The sequence below is a fragment of the Haemorhous mexicanus genome, chromosome 5 (genome assembly GCF_027477595.1).
Source record: "Haemorhous mexicanus isolate bHaeMex1 chromosome 5, bHaeMex1.pri, whole genome shotgun sequence".
In the NCBI taxonomy this organism is placed as follows: domain Eukaryota; kingdom Metazoa; phylum Chordata; class Aves; order Passeriformes; family Fringillidae; genus Haemorhous; species Haemorhous mexicanus.
The window spans coordinates 31964109-31985229 of record NC_082345.1 but is presented as its reverse complement, the minus strand read 5'-3'; the positions used below and the strand labels follow the sequence as shown (position 1 = coordinate 31985229).

Below are 21121 nucleotides of genomic sequence, written 5' to 3'. Positions count from 1 at the left end.
AGAGGAAGGAGTGAAAAAAAGGGAGAAAAGAGAGAAAGAAAAAAAACAGAAAGAAAAGGAAAATGAAGATTCTCATTCTTGACTAGCTCATGGAGCATGCTGTTAGCACAGAGAGGTCGGCAGTAAACAGCAAAATCACACATTGCATTACGTAGCCTCGTCCCAGGGTTCATTATCTATATGTTTTGTGTGATTGTTGTCACATAGCAACTTCATTCAAAAGATGCCCTACTTTGTCTCTTCGACTCCCTGCTCTCTCTTTCCACCTCCATCTGGCAGCTCAGACAGAGATTCAGTTCTCTTTTCTCCTTATCTCTTGCTGTAGGCTATAGGCTTCGTGTAGTAACACCAATAAGTGGCATCTGTGTTTCAGTGTTTGTTTTATTTCTTCTCCAGCATTAAAGTCAGAAATGTGCTAAATGATACACAAATGACATTTGCTCTCCCACCAACACGTAAAGAGGCCAAAAGTATATGTATCCAGGCTAATGGGAAAAAATGTTCACCACCAATGACCCTGCATTATGTTTCTCTGCCATCATGTTCTAGAATCACACCAAATACCTCCTGGATCAGGTAAGTTTGTCTTTCTGTACTTTTTATGTATTTATTCAAATGTAATTGCACTGAGCCTATATGAGCCTTCTTCCTTAGCCAGACTGCAGCTGAAGCAAGCTTGGAAGACTGCTGTAACCTGTTGTGTTGGATAAATTTAAGCCTGTGAAGTGATTTAATAGATAGGGTCATAGTAGCTGCAAGATGGATTCTGTAGACTTCTGCCTACCTCAGGTCTCCTTTATAGAAGTCAAAAGTAGTCTATTTCTACTAAACCTAAACCCAAAATATGGATAGCATAAATTCTAACTCCAATTAATTTGATTTCTTGATGCTAATACAGCCTTCATCTGTGAAACTGTATAAAGTATCAGTGGATTGGAAGTGAAGTGAAAATCATCAGTGCACTGATGTATACGGACTTGCTTTACAGTGTGATTCCCTAAAGCCAAAAGAGCCCTTTTCAAGCCTTTGCTGTGTTCTGTGGGAGACTCACAGACCTGGTGAAAGACTTACAGGGTGGATTTAAAGATATTCTCTGGCACAGCTTTCCACTTGTCCCTCTGCTTTCACAGTTTTTACCTGTTCTCACGTTCTGAACCTGATGTCTGGTCAAGTGAGGATTTGAGGTAATGGGTTGGGCTGGCAGCTGCAGCAGCTAAGCAGCCAGGATGCACGCCTTCATCTCCAGGTGAGAGGCAGTTCAGGCAGCTGGATATTAATAATACCTTAAGCCACTCCAGCTCTGTAGAGCAGAGATTGTGAGCCCCAGCCCTCAGACACAAAGCAGCATTGTGTGCTGAGACAGATGGTCTGAGCACCGCCGAGAACGTTTCCTGTGAGGAGCCTGGCACGATGAGCTTGTCCTGAAGAAGACAAGAATTAAGCACAGGCAGGGCCATGCTGGGGCAGTGAAACACCACAATGCTCTTTCTTTGAGACAGAATATTAAATCATGGTCAAGTTCTTTGGCTGCTTAAATAGAAAAAAAGGTGAAGACTGCCTGAAAAGGAGTATGCGTGTGCATGCAATCAATTAATGTGGTTTTGGGGTAGCAAAAGTATTTACCAATAGTGGAAGTACACTGTTATAGCTCAAGGTATCTTGTTCTGCAGTTCAACTTTATCATGTTGTCTGCTACCAAAGCAAAATGCACTTGAGTAGTTTATTCACAACTGAAACCTCAATGCAGGACATGTCTGTGGGAAGAGCGATAATATTCTCACCACATTTGTTTATGTTTTGTTTTGCTTTGGTTTTTGCAGTGGTGGTCGCAAAATTACTACAACTGGTAGAAATTTTAATGTGGTGGACAGTGTGATTATTTCAGATGACCAGAGATCAAACCTCACAGTAAGTCTGAACCTCCTTTATAATACCAAATAGAGGTCTCTTAATGCATTAGGTTGTTTTCCTAAGGTTTGAGGAGAAGAGACCTCAGTAATTTCCAACCACTTGCACAGACATGTCAGTCACCCTGCTGAAATAAATATGACCACTTACAGGATTACAGTTATACACATTCTTAGTACAGAATCACAAATACACATAAGCTGCTCTCCTGCATAATTCTCTGAGCTTTTTTTATGCTCTAGGGACAAATCTGTCCTTTTTGAGTCTCCCTAGTCTCCACAAATGGGTGTGTTGGAGGAGGGGGTGCTATACTTCCCTCTGGCTCTGTGCAGAAAGCTCAAATGATACCACTGCCTCAAAGAGGGGTAGCTGATGCTGCAGCTGAGGCTGGAGCTGATGTTGGGATGAAACCCTTTCTCCAAGGTTGTGAGGAGGTAAGCACTTTGTTGACCCTTGCAGCACAGAGACCAGAACACAGCAGAATCACCCAGTGGAGTAAAGAATGACCCAGTGCTACAATGACCCAATGCTACGGTGACTGTAGCAACCCCTTCTCTCAGGAATTAAGTTAGAAAGGGCAAATTCATAGGAGTGCTGGAGACCTTGTCTTACTCTTCTCTTGTCACCTGCATTTAGGGGAAAGAAGGAAAATTCATTGTTACAATTCCTGTCTCATTGCAGGAAATAGTTACCTTAGCAGTGAGCAATCAGCCTTAAAGCAGTGTGCAGAGTGTGTGACAAATGCACTTAAAGATAGACATGGGCTCAACACAGAAATTTTTTCAGGTGCTCTGCATGCAGCCCTGATCTCAGAGAAGAGGTTTAGCAAGTAGCTGTGTGTAGCCAGGAAGACATTAAAATGAATTTTGAGTGCCTCTGTTTGTGATTGTACCCACCATTGAGTATTTAATGACTGTGAGAGCTTTGCTATTGCATTTCTAGGTCTCTAGGTGTCCTGGAAATGCATCTGAATATCATTATTTAACGCCAAGCCTGAGCCATGCAACAGAGGGTAAAGTTGTTGATATGATGTTAAAAGTGGATTCTACCTTTATACCATGTGTCAAATTACACTATCACCCAGACCCAGTGTTCATTAACTACCAGCTGCACACTGAACTGGATCCTGATCTGGAATTAAAAATATATGTAAGTTTTGACATAATAAACTACAGTGCCTAATTTAAAATAGTGTTTGGAGATAATTTTTTTTTTCTTACTGCATTTAGTGACTGATCATTGACTTCAATTTTTTTCCCTCTAGAAAGAAAATGATAACTTGAATATTTCTAAAACAGAGGTAGAGGTTTATCTATCATATGTCACTGGTGCACAGACCAAAAAGATATGGTTCAGTGTCCAAAATATTACCAAAAAGCCAGACCGCAGCACCATACTGTGCAAATTCAAAAGGGAAGGAACCGACAAGATTGACTTTTCCACTGTGAAAGTTTTTGTAAGTAGAAATCCCTTTTGTTGCAATTCAGCAGTGTTGGAATGTTTATACAAAAGTAGTGCAATGTATCATTATTGTTGTAATGGTACTTGGTAGTACAGTTTTCTTCCTTATACCTAAGCATGCCTGCCTAGCTTAGGTACCACTGAGTTCATTTTCTGCGGGGTGGTGTCAGAGCTAAGCTTTGCAGGCAGAGCTGAACTCACTGCTGCTGAGCTCCAGGAGAGCAGCAGCTTGTCACACCTCTTATCTGCAGAGCAGACATCATTGGAACAGCATCACTGTCTCCAGGAGAGCCCTTCATCTTAGATCTTTAAGCAATCTAATTCTCCAGTGTGGCCACAAGGAAAAGGATTGTGTTCTCCCAGTCACTTTTTCCTACTAAAGTAAGTAAGGATCTGTCTCAGAGATCACCAATGAGACAGAAGGCTTTTCTGGATGAAAAAGGGAGTGAAATTCAATGTGCACTGGGAAAGCTAAAATGCTTTGAGCATGTGGCACAAAGCCAGGCCCAAATATAAGGACATTAGCATGGATGTCAAAGCTGAATTTCAGCTTAAGATATTTGCTCCATGAATAAGATGAACATACAAAATTTTTAAATGCTATGACTACCGTTTATGAAGGAGAAAAATTATGCCAGACTCTTATTGCAGTGTATGGTGGTATAAAACTGAAATAACTCTATTGACTTCAAGGCATATGGCTCATAGTAAAGATTAACAAAGCTATTCTTGATTTTTTTATCACTTTTAACTGATCCCCCATCTGTGGATCCTGCCATCTGAGCCAGTTATGGCATGGAAAAGCCTTTCTGAATTTGCTGTTGCATTTAAAAATCAGTGTTGCCCTGCTCTATCACATGCTTATCCTGCAAACTTCATAGAAGTGACTGTCATAGAAAGGCCACCACTTCACTAAAGCAAATCAAATGCAATAGTTATCATGTACCATTGCACTTCTAGTACCTGAAAATTTTTTTTCCAACATAAGAAAAATATGGAAGTAGCAAATCCTCACATTTTTGTAAAACCTAATGAATAGATCATCATAGAAGAAGCAGGGCCACGGAAAAAAGGATAAGATGGGTATAAAATATAAGTTTGACTCAAGAATAAATGTATTTCTGGCCTTAGTTTTCCAGAAGAAAGAAGATATTGAGTGTGGGTTCAAAGACAGAATGATCAGTCTGCATGGTGTCAGAGTAGAAAATGCCATTCTTGTGACAGAAAGAAGATTCAGATAGATCAAAAGGCTCAAGACAGCAGGAGCAGGATCATTCCCATCATAGCACTAGGGGAAAACTGACACATGACAATGTAGGCTTAGTAGGAAAGATTTTAAATAAAACAGAGGTCAGGAGACGTACTGTATGACTGGAGAGCAGCAAATAAAAACCCAGTATTTTAAATTGGAAAAAAACCCAAACCCTAGGCAAATGGAGGCTTGCTGATTTAATCCTAGCTCTATGTAACACTTGAGTATATATTCTGAATTACTCATGAAAGACCTGGAGGTAAGTGGAAAATGGGATAATTGTCAAAATCCTTTTAATGAAAGCAGATCATGCTAGATATCTTTATTTTCTAAGATGAGTGATTTTCCCAACAACACAAAAGCTATAGATCGCATGTACCTGGAAGTCATTCAGTAAACTATTTAACATGGTGATTATGAGGGCACCAGGGGTTAGAAAAATCACATGCTGTGTGTGGGGAGCTGGCTCTGGGCAATGCTGATATTCATACAGATATTCTTTAATATCACCACTGACTTGAACACAAAAATAAGGCATGCACTGCTAACACTTGCTGATGACATAAAGCTCAGAGGCATTACTGGGCCAGAGAAGGTTTTATAATGTCATGCAGGAAAATGAAATTAATTTAGGAATAGGAATTGGATTAATTCAGGTGTACCTTACATAGTCTGTGATTCATAAGCAAGAAAAAAGATAAGGAAAGAAATGAGACCACTAGATAGGAAGGTTATGGTGAAGAATAAAGATAATAGAAATATGAGCAGATAATTAAGCGAATGCTTTGTCTCACTTTTCAATAAACAAGGACGAGTAAAAGAAATTTCTGCTTTAGGAAGTCTTCAGTTGGACCTGAGAAGTCTAGAAAAGTAGATGTATTAGCACAGGATGGGTAATGTATTTAGCCACTATTGCATTTGAGCCTTGGAAAAAGCTAATGGGAAGTCACAGAAGGAAGCCACAGACCGGAAGAACTTTGCCTAGGAACTCTGAAAACATAGAAACATCAGAGGAAGAAGTAACATTTGATGAAGGAAATAGATCTGCTTTGTCTTCTGTTCCTTGTAGCCCTGGAAATATAAAGGCTGTATCCTTCCAGCCCTGTGGGGTTTTTTTTGCTTGCTTGTGTCTGTATAGCTGTGATGTGAGTATCCATTTGGCAGTCTGCAGCTGCCCTGGCTGCTCACCTCCTGTGACAAGCCACTGATTGCAATCACCAGATCTCTGCCTTCCCTGCTGTAACCCAAAATAATTTCAACTCAACCCTCCTTTTCAATTATCTCAAGCTCATTTCTATCCCTGGCCCTTGGTGGTATTCTTTTTATGTGCCAAAACATATTTTTATGTCTAGCCTGTTTAGAGTTTTAGCTACCCTTTATTTATGTGCTTTTGCAGTCCTCTTTCAGATCCTCCTTTGTGAAATTTCTTCTGCCATAATTATCAGTGGTAAATGCCTCAGTTTGGCATTTGGCAGACTTCAGCACTTTCATGTATCCCTAAGAATTAATGCCTGTCCTGCCTTTGACAAACCCGTGGCTGGGGATGTTGTACATGTATTGTAACACCTTCATGTACATATTGTACATGTATCGTATGTTGCATTTTTTCTTAACGACCCTCAGGAACAACGTCCTACATAAAGAGGTTGAAACTTCCTCAGAGAAATAGGGAAGAGGGCTATAGGCCAGGTGTCTCTGAAAAGTTCTACTTCCCTCATTCTTATTATGAGTCTTACCTTACTTTTCTGCTCAGCAGAGTAACACTGTGAGTGCAAACACATGCCTTCCTTGTTTCAAAATGCCAAAATGTTTAGCGGCGACTCTGAGTGCATGAGACACTTGGCCCAGCTGAAGGCCACATCTTGCCTTTCATTTGAGGGCTCTACTTTGCAGCAAGAGCATGACAAAATTTGGTGGTACATAAGGACTTCTACATTTTTTCATCATTGCTCTGTTACCCTGCTTAAACATCAAATACAGTAACAGTTAAGTTAATGTTGGTTCATGTGCATTTTGCTGAACCTCTGCTATTATTCCCAATAATCTACCATTGTCCTTATGTGCCTTAACTACCTTTTTAAAATACATTAAATGTCATTTTAGGTATTGATGTAATGCCTGTCCTCTATTAACACAGCCATTGCTTTTCTTCAGGTCAAATTAGGAAATTTTGAGCATGAAGTCAAACCAACATCATCACACATATATTTATATGTTCTTATTTTGCTACCTATTGTGGTGGGCGTCATTATAGGTAAGTACAATAATGTATTATCAGCTTTTGATTTGCTGAAGGGTATGATCATGGCACAGACACTATACAAACTCACCTGTCTGGAACTGTCACAAACAGTCTGGTGATTTTACCCTGTTCCCTATAAGAGTGGACAAAGTTAACTGTTCTGGTGGTGAGGTCCTAATTGTCAGACAGCAGCACGTCACAAGCATGTTACAAGGCAGTATTTCTGTCTGTTCTGCTGGGATTGCTCACTTTCACTTCATGAAGCAAGCTACAGAACTGACATCCTTGAGTCACAGCTTGGTCCCTTCCAGCTGTCAGAGCTCAGCTACCCTCCTGTCCTGGGGGCAGACGTACCCTACAAACTGCTTATCCTCAGTCAGTGTCCGTGGTGTTTCTGCTCAGTCTCATTTGGATGATTCATGACTTTGTGGGTCATTACTAAACTGAGGGAGGTAAATAGTTATCCCCTTCTCTTCTTGGTGCTCCCTTTTTTTTTTTTCTGAGTCTTTTTACCTGGTTATATATTTGATAAATTTGTCAATCCAGTTTATTTCAATAAGTGTAGGGGTTTGTTCATTTGGTTGATTGCTTTCTTTTGAAGAAGTTCATTTTAAAAAGGAGCCATATGTCATGCCTTTATTCTCTCTAAATAAGCTTTAGAAAAGTTAACAATTTGTAAGTGGATTTTCTCTTCAAAACTGTTTTTTTTGTTTAATCAGTGCTACCTTAAGTAGGTTGCTGTTAGTAGAAGTGGTTGTTAGAGTCTGTGTCTCACTGTGCAGGCTGTATATAACAGGGTGTGCTGCATTTTCAAATAAAGTTGGATTGACAGCTGAAGACCTTGTTAAAAGGAATGATTTCTCTAAAGATTGGGATATATATAGATATCCAGATAAGTGGGGTTCATGGGTACTAGTGCAGGAACAACAATAAAACACTAATTGTGCAAATATGCATTAACCTTTAAGTTTCTAGATAATAAATTATGTCTTTTATAGGAGTTTTCTGTTCTGTGATTTCTGTCCTCAGAGTCTTTTTTCCTTCCTTTTAGCGGCATTCATAGTTACTAGATACAAATCCAAAGAGTTAACTCGTAAACAGAGTCAGCAACTTGAGCTGCTGGAGTATGAGATTCGGAAGGAAATACGCGAGGGTAGGTCTGCAGCTTATTTTCTGAACTGAAACTGTCAAGAAGCTCACATTATGTAAACATTTTCCTTTCGTAGCTGTTAGAATATTTTTGTGTTGTATCAGAGTTCCTGTTTAATATTGGATGCACTGCAGTAGCAGATAGCATTGAGCTAATAGGATTGCATGTAGTATTTCCTTCAACAAAAAAGTAGATTGCTACTTTCCAGCTCAGAAGGGCTTCAGCTGTAAAAACAGCCCCTTTTCCCTGAAAACTGTTTTTGAAGGAATATCTACTGGGGCCAAGTTATAATTGTGATTTTGTGTCAACTAAACTAACTCTCTGGATGGGGATGGGGGGGTGCTTTTTCAGGATTTGCTGAACTGCAGATGGATGAATTAGATGTGGTGGACAGTTTTGGAACGGTTCCCTTCCTTGACTACAAACACTTTGCTCTTAGAACTTTCTTTCCAGAGGTAAATGTTTACAAGTCTTTCAGTTGTCAGCCCTGACTAATAGTAAAAAAACTGAGGAAGGTCAGGATCAAATAACTAAAAAAGTACTACACAGTAATTGCACTTTGTTCTCACAAGAAACTTTTCTTAAATCAAGAATTACCAAAGAACACTTAAATATATCTCTATATTAAGCCAAGACTTTGTGCTGTAGATAAAGCAATATTCTTGAATTTCCAAGGGTTGTGTGTGTCCATTTATTTTTGTTCAGCCTCACTGAGCTGCTTGCCTTTCAGGCGATCTTAACTGAGCAATAATTTATCCATTGCTTTTTTTTGTTCCATGCTTTCACTTCCAATGCTGTAGCTAATTAAAGTAACAGTCAGGCTAACTAACATGCTAGCCAACATCATGACACTTCCTAATTAGACTTGTGGGATGAAGAAATGGCTCTAAGATGGTGCTGACTTTCTACACCAAGGTGCTGACAGAAATGGTAAGATGTTGATTCAAAGGGGTGCAGCTGAAATGCTTAGAAATGGCATAAGTAGTTAAGTGTTTTCCAGTTTAGGGGCAGATATTTTCAGTGTTCATTGAAGCAGTGTGTGCCACTGCATCAGATGACCAAAGAGGTGTTCTCTTGAATGTTTTACTTCTCTTACTATTTTTTTTTTTTTTTTGCCTGTGTGGTACCTTATGAGGCTGATAAGTGCCTTTGCCACAGCTTTCAATATTATATTGTGATGGTAACCAGTGCTTATGAGCATTTATCCAGTTGGCAGAAGCTGTGATCTCAGCTGGTGACATTTTCCTGTATGACTGACACCAGGAAGCAGAAGTTTGGTTAGTTTAGGGCATAACTGATATGGATGTGAATTATCTACCAGGCTTCATGTATTACTCATCACTGCTGCAGCCAAGTCTGCACACTGCTTCACTTCATTGCTGTTTGTGATCCTAGCAAAGGCTATTGTGATAAAGTTAAATACATGTGGTAGTGCAGAATCAGGATCTTTGCCAAATACCAGACACCAAGGCAGAATAATATTTAGCAATTGCATATGTAAAATCTCTGTATCATTTGAGTCCAATTGTCACACCAAAGGACACTGGGAATATCTCTGCTGGTACTACTGTTATGCCCCCAGCCTAATTTTTAGAGGGTCACCAGGTAGTTTGAAGAAAGTGGAAAAGAAACTTTACTTCCTGCATCTCTTTCCTTTCTGTTTGTTTTGTTGCCAGGCATATTAGCATTAAAATGGCAGTTTTATTCTTAAAAATATACCTTTTCCTATACTTTCCCTTGTCAAAACAGTAATAGTCTGTAGAAGCTGACTCAGTGGAAATGCTGTCCTCTATGCAAATGAAAAGTTAAGAAAAAAAAGGTATAAAATTTGCCACTCTGCTGCAGTCTGTAAAGTAAACATGGGAAGGGCTCCTGTTTTGCCTTGGTGAGTCTCATGCCACTGCACATCCTGGAAATTATTTCAGTTGGATTTTGTCTCAGTTTGATATACTTATCCCACAAAGGTACACTTGCTACTGTTAGCTCTCTACAAATATACTGTGTCAGGCAAGTTACTTAAACTGTTGTATTCCAATTTCTTCTGCTAAGTACTTACTGTGTACATTGCAGTAGTGTCCAAACATGCCTTGTGCTGTGTGAATGTAGCAGAAAAGCAGTGCTCCACTGAACAAATATTATAGAAGAACAGAGAAACCAGTGGGGTGTATATTGCAACTGAGTGTCAGAAGGGTTGACAGGAGGGTCAAAGTGACAAACCACACTTCCTTCACTAACCACATGCGTTTGAATGATGTCCATATTGCACTCTTTGTGCTCTCCAGTGTGATTGATGGGCTTTGTCTCATCCAATCTAAGCTGTTTAAGCATGGAAATTGAAGCTATTGACTGAGCATCTTCTGTAGTCAGTGCAGAAATGGGCAGCTCAGGAAAGCAATTCATCCCATTTGTATGAGGCACCTCCCTTAGGATGGGACAAGTTGCTTAAAGAGGGACTCCCATACCTAAAATGAAGAGTGATCCACCCCATCTTTGTTCTGCTTCCCACTGTTTCAGTTTTCTATATTTGATCTGGCTTAATAGCTTTTAATGCTTGTAGATCTTAAATGGATATTATATCTATTCTTAAAATGTTCTTGATGCTAAGCCTGATTTTTGCTTTGCTTGTTAAATTCATCTTATTATTTCTGTTTTCCTTCAATTTCACAAATTGTTTGGTTTAATGCTCCAATCCCTGATCCCTGTTCACAGACATTTTTAATCTTTAACACAGTTCTTCAGAGTTTCTTTTACTCTGTGTGCGCGCGCGCGCGTGTGTGTGTGTGTATCTTTTATTGGTAGTTGGTGTTAGAGTTGCTAAAGAAGTTCTGGAGAAATGGGAATAGCCAGTGGAGGAAGAGGAATAAGAGTTTGGTAGGGTAGAATAGAAAAATTAGGTATGTAGATGAAAGATTAGATGTGAGATGCCAGTGTGTGCTCACAGCCCCAAGTCAGTCATACCCAGGGCTGCATTAAAAAGAAGCATGGCCAGAAGGCTGAGGGAGGTGATTGTCACTCTCTGCCCTGTGAGACCCCACCTGGAGCACTGCATCCAGCTCTGAGGTTCCCCAGCACAAGAAGGACATGGACTTGTTAGAGCAGGTCCAGAGGAGGGGGATGAAAATGCTCAGAAGGTCGGGACATCTTTTCTATGAAGAATGTCTGAGCCAACTGTGATTGTTCAGCCTTCAGAAAGGAAGGCAGCCCTTCAGTTAAAATGGGGCTTACAAGAAAGATGGAGACAAACTTTTTACCAGGGCCTGTAGTGATGGGACAAGGGCTAATGGTTTTAAACTGAAAGACGATAAATTTAAATTGAACATAAGGAAGAAATTTCTTATGATGATGATGATAAGGCCCTGAAACAGGTTGTGCAGAGCAGTTGTAGAAATGTTCAATGCTAGATTGGATTTATGTAGCCTGGTCTAGTAGAAGATAACCCTAGCCACAGCAGTGGGGTGGAACTAGATGATCATTAAGGTCCCTCTATGACCCAAACCATTCTGTGGTTCTGTAAGGAATCTAGGGGCTGCCAGCATGACAAATAAGGCAGATGACAGTAAATGGTGTAGAACTGTTGCTCAAGAGGCTTTGACAAGGTATTTGAGAACTTTGGGGGCTTCCTTTTGTGTGAGAGCTTTTGCTAGGACTGGATGTGTGGTGGCACCTGTGCCTCAGTGGAGACTGCCAGCATGGACGTCCTGGCGAGTTCCTTAGTGAATATTCATGGTGTGCCTTGCAATGAATGGAAGCAGATGAGCTCGAGTGTCACTTGGTTAACAGCAGCCCTGTGTACCCAAGGCTATCGCTGCCAGCCAGCAAGGATGCAGCCTGCAGCACCCCAGCACATTTGCAGATGACAGTGACACACACTCTTCCTGGGGAGCATTGGTTGACTGCTGTGCTAGTGCAGCTTAGCAGCATCGAGTAACACACACAGCAGGTTGAAGATGATACCAGGTCATTTTTGAGAGTTCACTTTCCAGTGAGCTTTGGCAGCAACTTTGCAGAAGTTACTGTGTAGAGTTTTTATATTGTATCTGCTAGAAGTCGACATTTCCATTGTTTTGTTTCGAGTAGTATCAGGAACGTGCTTGGCATGTTAAACATACATGTGTTAGAAACTTCTGGTATACTTGTGAATGATAAATATCCCCTTATATTTTAGTCAGGAGGCTTTGCATCCATCTTCAGTGAAGAAATGCCCCAGGTAAGCTGAAGTAGTGTGATATGCCTTAATTAATTAATTATTTTTTTTCAAGAGTGATTGTATCCCTTCTCTCAGTGTTGTCCTAGAGCACATCAGCTTGCATTTTCAGTATGCTCCCTTTCCTCCTTGAGGAGGGTTACATGGATTTAAATGTAAAAGGAGTTTGAAGTGTAAGGTGCTGTTATCCAATGTGTATTTACTTAGATAAAACAATCTCATCATGGGAAATGATGGGCGAACTCAACTATTAGCATTGCTTTGTGTATAGGGCAGAAAATGTATGCTCTGCATGTGTATATTCTGTGCTGTACACAAACATAAATGCATTTTTGGTAAAATCCTGAGACACCATAAATAAATGCAAAATTCCCACTGATTTGAATGAGGTCGGGATCTTATCCCATATGTTTCTTTCAATTTTTTATGAGCATTAAGAATCCATCATAGCCAAACTACAGTTTGCTTATTTTTGTTTAACTATTCCAGAGCAGAGACCAAACGAGCAAGGATGAAAGCTTCAACATGTTGCATGCTTTAATTTGTAACAAGAACTTTCTTGTTACTCTCATTCACACCCTTGAAAAGCAGAAAAATTTCTCTGTGAAAGACAGGTATAGTATGATTATGCTTATCATCTTCAAGAAAAAGAATTAGCAGGAAAAAACAACATGGGTTGTGGCACACAAATGTATTTGCTACTTTTTGCAAAAATAAGCTTGCAGTACTCTGGAGCATTTTTCCTTCTCCATCTGTACTCACCGAGGAAGAAAAAACATTGCCATTAAAACAAGCAATTAAAGAGAAATTGGAATGTTTGTACATATAAACAAAGAGGCAAAGGAGCAGAAAAGCTCAGTTCAAAACTGTAAACACTTCCTGCAGTTAGATCAACAGTTCTACAGTTTAGAAATGTTCTGTCACTGAAGCAGGTGTTGTTCTGCAAAATTAAATTTAGAGACACACATTCTGTGTTTAAAAAATAATCACAAGAGCAGATGGACTTGCATTTTTTATATTTTTATAGAGAACAGTGGACAGTTTATGTGCCTAAGGAGGAAGAAATTAGGATTTGAACTGCACTAAAATGTGTTTCATTTATTAAAGATGACTGGGAAGAGAAATTCCAGAATTGGAGCATTCTTTTTTTTGCCCCCACAGGTGCTTGTTTGCATCCTTCTTGACTATTGCATTGCAAACTAAGCTAGTTTATCTGACCCATATTTTGGAAGTACTGACAAGGGACTTGATGGAGCAATCGAGCAACGTGCAGCCTAAGCTCCTGCTCAGACGAACTGAATCTGTGGTAGAAAAATTGCTGACAAACTGGATGTCTGTCTGTCTCTCTGGATTTCTCCGGGTACGTGTCCATCTTTTTACTGCATAAGATATGCAGAGAATTCCTTTAATTGATTTTTTTCCATAGGAGTTGTCAGAGGGGTCAGTTTAAAGCATTCAGTCTAGCATTTAGCATTATGAGTGTGCATAGTTTAGGTGGCTTAGCTGGCTGTCATCAGCAGAACGCAGGAAAAGAGCACATCTCCAAGCAATGGTTGTGTCATGTATTTGGCCAAGATTTGGGTAATTTTGTAATTCCAGCATATCCTTTTCTCATACCAGACATTTCAGCCCAGTGAGATGTATTGTGATCATATTAAAAGACTGATACACTTGATAAATGCAGTGGTATCTATGCAAGTTGTTGGAAAGCTACCAAGAAATGGAGATTTAGAGAGTACCATCCTTTGGAAAGCTAAACTTCTTTCCAAACTTTTCAACCTCCAAGCAGTATTTCAGATTTCAAAATCTAAATTACTTCAAATGAAAACAAAGTAAGCATTTAGTTTCATTTTAATGTTTGTTTCTTTTAGTAACCTGATAGCACTTTGTTTTTGGTTTCAGTGCTTGGTTACTCTTCCTGTCTCTCTTATCAATGTGATGCTATCCCCCTGTTGGTATCACTCTCATCAGTGCTTGCATTAGTAGAGCAGCAGAATTGTTTGAGGCTCAGCAGTTCACAGTGGTTTCCTGAAACCGAGGAGAGTGCCAAGGAACTGTCAGAGATATGTTCTCAATGCACCAGGCATTTTTACAGAGCTGTGCTAGTGAGACGCCTTAGCCGGGCTGCAGGAATGGTGTCACGTGGAAATAGAGACACATCCTTCCTTTCTCAGGTGCTTTCCTGAGCCCTGGGGTTTAGGCAGGAGAGGAAATCCCCGGGTTCATTTCCTCTTTTGCTGATACACCAGGGTAAGTCCCACCGTCTTGCTCCCAAGACATTTTTCAGAGACAAAAAGGGGGAGACACCAATTCCAAAGGAAACTAGTTGTTAGCTTGTTTTCTCAAAAGACTGAAAATGGAAGAAATAGCTGAAGGATGCATGTGAACATGTGCATGTCACACCCCCCACCCACTCTTTGGTGGAACTAGGAAATGTCTGCCAGGTGGAGTAGGAGCAGCTTGTCTGTAGTGTGCTTGTGCACAGCAAGGGGCTGTGAGCTATCTTGCCACTCACTCCAGATGTCCCTTGCTATTTGCATCAGACTTTCTCACTGAAAAGCAAAAGATGGAGGTTAAACAAATAACTAGATAAATCTGCTTGGAGGGATTTTCTTTTCTAATTGCAAGATAATGAGTTACTTAAAAGGAAATAACACCATTTGTTACACTTGATTTTTTTCTAGTTATTCATGCTCATTTAATGAATACAAAAAGAAATGTTTCTTGTATTTTTTTCCTGACCTAGGAGACAATTGGTGAACCTTTCTATTTGCTGGTGACGACCCTCAATCAGAGGATAAACAAAGGACCTGTTGATGCAATAACTTGCAAAGCCCTGTACACTCTTAACGAAGACTGGCTGCTGTGGCAAGTGTCTGAATTCAAAACAGTGGTATGTTTGCCAGCTTGTGTTTCCTCCAGGCATGGACAGCTGTAATGTTTTCTCTGTTTCTAAGAAGCTAAAATAAGGCTCCTAAGACACTAAGGGAGTGGTTAAGTGCCCAGATAGTAAAATTGTTATTGCTGACAAAGTTTCCAAATATGGTGAGAGTTCAACTAGCTGGTGTTTCTCTGATATACATTTCACAAACAGCACTTACTCCTCACTTCACAGCATGCATTAATCACCAAAGAGTAGGTTTAATGAAGTCTCAGGATATTAAAAAAATCATTCCTAGTTTAAAGTATACTACAAAAATATAAACATGCTTAGAATTTAAACTGAACTACACTTTACGGATGAATGAAAGAACGGAATGCAGAGGAGTTTTTTCTATTGTGTTTACTTGTCACTATTCTTCAGGCAATGATTTGCTGTGGGTTTCCATATTATTAGCACCAAATCATCTTCAAATTAGCATGGTTACAGCATGGTGGATTTTACTTAGTTGCTTGGTTAAAACCAAGATATCTGGGAAGTCTAGCTAAGCTTCTGAACTTTACCATAGATGTTTTTGCCTTTCTCAAGGCACCTAAGAAGTACTTCCTGTTTTCCAGTTGCACCCAAACATATTTGAAAGCTGGAGTTCCCTTACTGATTGTCATTTTGACACTGAAATGAGAAGGCATAGCAGGATTATTGCACTTTGGAGCATGTAAAAATTGTGGCTTTTAGAGCAGAAGGTCTGAAGAGGGTTTTCAGAATAACCAGAGCACTCTTCTGCTCCAGAGTTTCCAAGTGATTTTAGGTCTGAGAACTTTAAAATGTGCATTTCCAGTTATTTTTGTAGCTTCCTTGCTTCTTAACTCCTGGCTTCCAGTCAGTTATGTGGCATAATGAAGAGTATGAGAAGTGCTGCTGAAGAGTGGGCTTCACATCTTGGGAACAGAAATTGGCAGGCAGCAATGGCCACGGCAAGGACAGTTCAAGTGCTGTCCTTTCAGTCCTTTTCAGAGCCCATGTGCTAAGTCTGTGGTAGGGCTGAAGTTTCCAGGTCTGCCTGTCTTCTGTTTCGAAGCAAGAACTCGGAGGTGCTAAGATGCCATATACTGGAGTAGACTACATGACCCTGGAAAATTTGGGTGGTCAGCAGTCCGTTGGACTTCTCTCATTGGGCCACAAGGGAAACTCACTGAAACAGCAACATTTCTGTGGGTCATTTCTGACTTGTCATTCTCTAATGAAAGCTTCAAACTGATAAATCAGTAGTCAAATCTTCTTACAAAGCTGTTGTTAGAGGCTGCATTTGAAGGTACCTCAAGCTAAGTTACCAGAGTGTGCGTTTGGAAAGGAATTCATGACTAAAAATCAAATACATAATCCAAGATCTTTGGTTTCCTTGTTTGTGTGCTGCATACTGGCATGTATTTGAGATCCAGAGTAAATTTCAACAAATTGCTGTATGTATCTATAGGATGCAAAATGCAGTGGTGATGCAGAGCAACAATTTTCAAGCAAGCTCAATGCCTGTTACTAGTAGACTGCACAGAAACATTTTCTTATTTATAGCACACATTCAAATTGAGAGCCCCTTGAGGGGATAGCTGACTCTGAAACTGCTGAAGAACCTTAAATACTTTTTCTAGAGCTACTTCTGTGCATGTAGTCGTTGCTAGGGTCTTGTGGTCAGACTGCAGTGAAGAGGAGAAAAGGTTAGTGGTCTGAAGGACTTGCCATCGCTGGGGAACACTCTGCAGATGGATGAGGAAGTGGGAGCCTACAGCCCTTCTTGAACCTTGTTTCCTGCCTTTGTACTTTGTATTCCTGCTTTTGAATAGGAGATAATGATGCAGCTATAGGGTTAATATAGATCAGCTTTCCCGTTTAGGTGCAGCATTCCTCGGGCTTAGCTGAGAAGTGCTGAATGTTCCCTTTAAAACCATCACAAAAGGAGAGAGGACTCCTGCAATAAAATTGCAGAGATGAAATTCAAGGATTGTAGCTCTGGCTGGGCTGGGAAATGGTTTTGTTAGGTGGTTTATCCCAGATTTACGCTGGAAGCTGAAACTGTGCTGTGAAGAGACTTAGGTGGAGTGGTGAGGCTTTCTGGGCAGGGGAAGCAAGCCAGCTGTGCACAGTTTCCCTTCAAAAATAGCATTTAACAGGAGGCTAAAGAGAAAGCAGTCTTTTTTTTTCCCTCACTAACACCACTTCAGATGCACTACATTGATGTGCAGGACCTGTAAGCCTACAGACTGGGAACCAAGTGTTTTCTCCTTACTGTGGAAGAACACTTCTGCCTGAAAGATTGCAGGTTTTGTTTTCTAAATGGAGTAAATTCTGATCTGAGTTTTTAAGTGCATTTGTGTAATTGCTCACTGCAGTTACATTCTGAGTCTTGCAGTATTTTGTTGGTATTTTGGTTTTCCCCTTTGCCCAGCCCTGCAATTGCAGGACGTTAAAATCTACCTCTCCAGAGTAAAGCAAAAGAAAAAAAATACAGCCAAAAAGAGGGTGATATAGAGATGGTGAAGCAAATCTGCAGACATTTGGTGTCCAGATTTTTTTAAGCTGTGTAGGCACTTGAAGATACAGGAATATATCTGGTAGGGAGTTCAATTCTCAAACCAGTAATGGTACAAGCAAGGGTGTAGGTGCTCTGCATGAGAATCTCTCCTTTCAGGATTGGGAGTTCAGTTCCAAACCAGTAAAAGCAGGATACAGACAGGCTCCTAAAAATCAGGGCGAGCTCCGCAGATCAGGAGAGGTTTTTTAACATTCAGGCCATTTGTAACCAGAAAAAAAAAGAGAACCTAGAAACATGTAGTGTTTGAATTGCATTAGAGCTGTTCCCTGGCAGGGCCCCATGCCTTTTTTAAAAAGGCCACAGACCTTGGATCACCCGACACCCTACTGTTAACCCTCTCTGCTAGAAAGGGTGAGGCCTTGAACCGAGATCGGCTGCTGAAGTACATCCTCAAGTGGAGGAATTGAAGGAAAGATGCTTCTAAAAGCACTGGTCAAGTATGGGCTGAGAAGCTGTGCTCTTTCATGCTGTGCTTATATTTGAGTACTGAGAAATAAAGCTGCCTTGAAAGAGACTTGGATGTATCATGGATCCTTTTCTCAGGCTGAGAAAGCAAGGCTGCTCTCTCGCAGGCAGACAAGCAGCTGCACCCCTCAGCAGATAATTTGCTCAATGACTGATGAAGGAGTGTGCTCCACAGCTGAGTGCTAGCCTTTCACTGAAGAGTTTCATTTTGAATAGAAAATGCCAGCCTGGATTGGGAGGCATTCCCAGTGGTGGATCTCCTGTAGGAAACCAGGGGAGACTTCTTACAGTGGACTAGGTGCTCCAGCATTCCTTTGAGTAGTCACTGTTTATTTTAAAAAAGGCATTTGGGCTGTTGAATGCTTTGCTGAAACGTGTTTGCATTTTTAGATGGCAAGAAATAATCTAATTCACCTGTTCAGCCAACTGCCTTTTATCAAAAGTGAAGCAAAGCCATGTAATGGAAGGTTGTTTAAAGTGTTCAACTGCTTTATGAGTTAAAAGAGGGGTGTTAAAAAAGGTGGGTGGGATGTAAGGGAGTAAAGCAGAGACAAGGAAATCAATTTCTTAATAAGACATCATGGTTGTGGTATTATTAGTCACACTTTGTGAGAGATAAGGAAGCTATTAAAAGCATGTGACATGAGGGGATTTTTGTCAGCAGAAAAGATCACAGCAACCCTCACTACAAAGTGAGCAGTGCAGATGTTGGCTACAGGAGAGTCCTCTGAATTAGAGACAGATTGAATGCCATATACAGCAGCATCAACAGCACAACCCTTCCTTTGTGTTGTGCCCATCTAGCCTAAATTTAACTCCTTCACCATTTTCTGTGCCAATTGGCTAACTCTTCTACAGCTGTTCTATAACCTCTTCACAGGTGACTTGTTCTGGCTGCTGCAGAAGGAGCATACAATCAATCTGATTTTTCCTGTTGATTGTGTTTCGTAGTCTGGGAGATGGGAGTAGTTTTAAGGCAGTTTTGTTATGTGGTACATCCTGGTACTGACTCTTTACATAAATGGCCTAACTTTGACCAATCAAAAGAGGATTTTTTGGGGTTTCTTTCCATCTGTCTGATAAATGGAAATATGATTTGTTCAGATTCATAGCTGATGCATAGGGTAATGAATAAGAGTCCTTGAATAGCTCAGATTATTGTTCTTTATTTCTAAGAAAATATGATATTATCACATTGCTTTGTTAAACCACATCTCATTTATTATCTGCTATGGTTATTAATAGCTCTGCTAAATAATTCATTGTGTGAAATTAATTTTCAAGGAAGCTACAAATCTGAAAAGCCATCTGCAAACGCTGTCATCAAATGTCATTATTTCTGTGACTGCATGGGTGAAAATACATTTTTTTTAGGTTTGTTCCTGTCTTGTAGCTAGGTTCCAAGCTAGTTCCTATACAAGTAGTTGCAGGTGCCACCTTCTCCTTAAGTAGCCTTCAACAATTCTTGTCACCCATGTTAAAGCTTTTCTGAAGAGTACTGTGACTTTGTCTTGCTGTCATAATTTCTAGTGCATGAAGTCTCATCTCTAGATATTATTAGCTTGAACCAGGTTCTATAATTTTCTCCTGAACCTTTTGCTAAGTTAACAGTATTTTTGTTTCCTCTGCAAAGTGGGAGAGCTTAGAAAAAGGCTTGATGATATTTTATTTTGACTTTCACATGACCTCTTGTGATTTCTCATATATTTTCTGACCTCCAGAACTAATCATAAAGGGACTTTCATAATTTTACAATAACTTCTGTTTCTTTTTCTAGTTCTACACTCTGTGTCTAAGTACAGTGATTGTGACTGTCAGCTTCTGATTTATGGTTTCTAAAGCCAGGGACTGTGCTGTCAGACAGGTTGGATCTGATTTATGAAAACTTCAGCTGCAGAGGGACAGCTTAATAATAATTGGCTTTCCTAGCTCCCCATCAATTGTTTTATCACTTAAGATTAACTTCTGCAGGAAATCGTATCAGCAAAACCATCTGGCTCTCATGGCTTAGAGACTTTCACGTGTTTAAATATTCCTTCCCATCTGACCACTTCTTTGAGTTATAAAGCATTTCTGTTATCCTCACACTGTGGATACTTTCACTTAAGCACTCCATACATGACTTGTATTCCACCTACATGAAGGATGACTTCTCTGTTTTCACAGTCCTGTCATCCTACAGGATTGGAGCAGGAATGGGAGGGCTCTCATGTGCTAATGGCTGAAGAGGCTGTACATTCCTGTGCAGCCTGTGTGAGAGTATATGCTGAAAAGGAAAGGAGGAAGGGACATAGTTCATTTAGATGGTCTGAAAGGAGTGGAAAATGAAGCAGGAGCAGGAACATGAATATTGCAGTGTAGGAATATTGTTAGAAGGAAAGGATCGTGGGAAGGAAGGAATGTTTCCAAGGACATTGAGCCAAATCAACATCAGAGTGCAAGGAGCTACTTCAGAAAGATCAGTTCAGAGACTAGAAGGGGCAAAGACTGATTAAAATGAGTTTTCCAAGGACAAAATACAATTAGTCCCTGTCCACATTTTAATCCTACAAGACCATGACTTCAGGGCAATCAGAGTCAAGGACAGGACTGCTGTCTGTACAGTTGGTCTGTGGGCCTAACCAAGCATGACTCCCTCGTTGCTGTGCCAATATATTTTTTACTAATTTTCTGCATGAAATCCCAACCTGAGGCATGGTGTCCAGTCTGCTTGTCCTTCTGCAATTCCCACATATCCTTGTCTCTTGTTCCATCTGTCCTTTCCATGGACTCATTTTCCTCACAATTAAACATCTCAGTGTCCTGATTAAGTTGTTCCCTTTTACTTCAGTTACATCCTAGTCTTTCTTAAATCATAATCGTTTTGCAACCCTGTTTTTAATAGTCCCTTTGCTTCTGTAGAGACAGTAAAGTTAATTTTTGCCACATTGGACTACTTTTTTCATCAGTAGCATGTTGTAATTTCCACTCA

The 21121-nt window shown here is 40.2% G+C and overlaps 1 protein-coding gene across 1 annotated transcript in view; it reads left to right on the top strand.

Moving 5' to 3' along the window:
* PLXNC1 (plexin C1) overlaps positions 1-21121 on the top strand; it is a 70540-nt gene that overhangs the window by 31408 nt on the left and 18011 nt on the right. Inside the window, exons 11-21 of the mRNA XM_059846787.1 lie at positions 397-576; positions 1821-1908; positions 2851-3057; positions 3173-3364; positions 6776-6875; positions 7915-8016; positions 8365-8468; positions 12179-12220; positions 12707-12831; positions 13379-13577; positions 14964-15110. Coding sequence (XP_059702770.1) covers positions 397-576; positions 1821-1908; positions 2851-3057; positions 3173-3364; positions 6776-6875; positions 7915-8016; positions 8365-8468; positions 12179-12220; positions 12707-12831; positions 13379-13577; positions 14964-15110 — 1486 coding nt within the window. The remainder of the gene's footprint in view (positions 1-396; positions 577-1820; positions 1909-2850; positions 3058-3172; positions 3365-6775; positions 6876-7914; positions 8017-8364; positions 8469-12178; positions 12221-12706; positions 12832-13378; positions 13578-14963; positions 15111-21121) is intronic.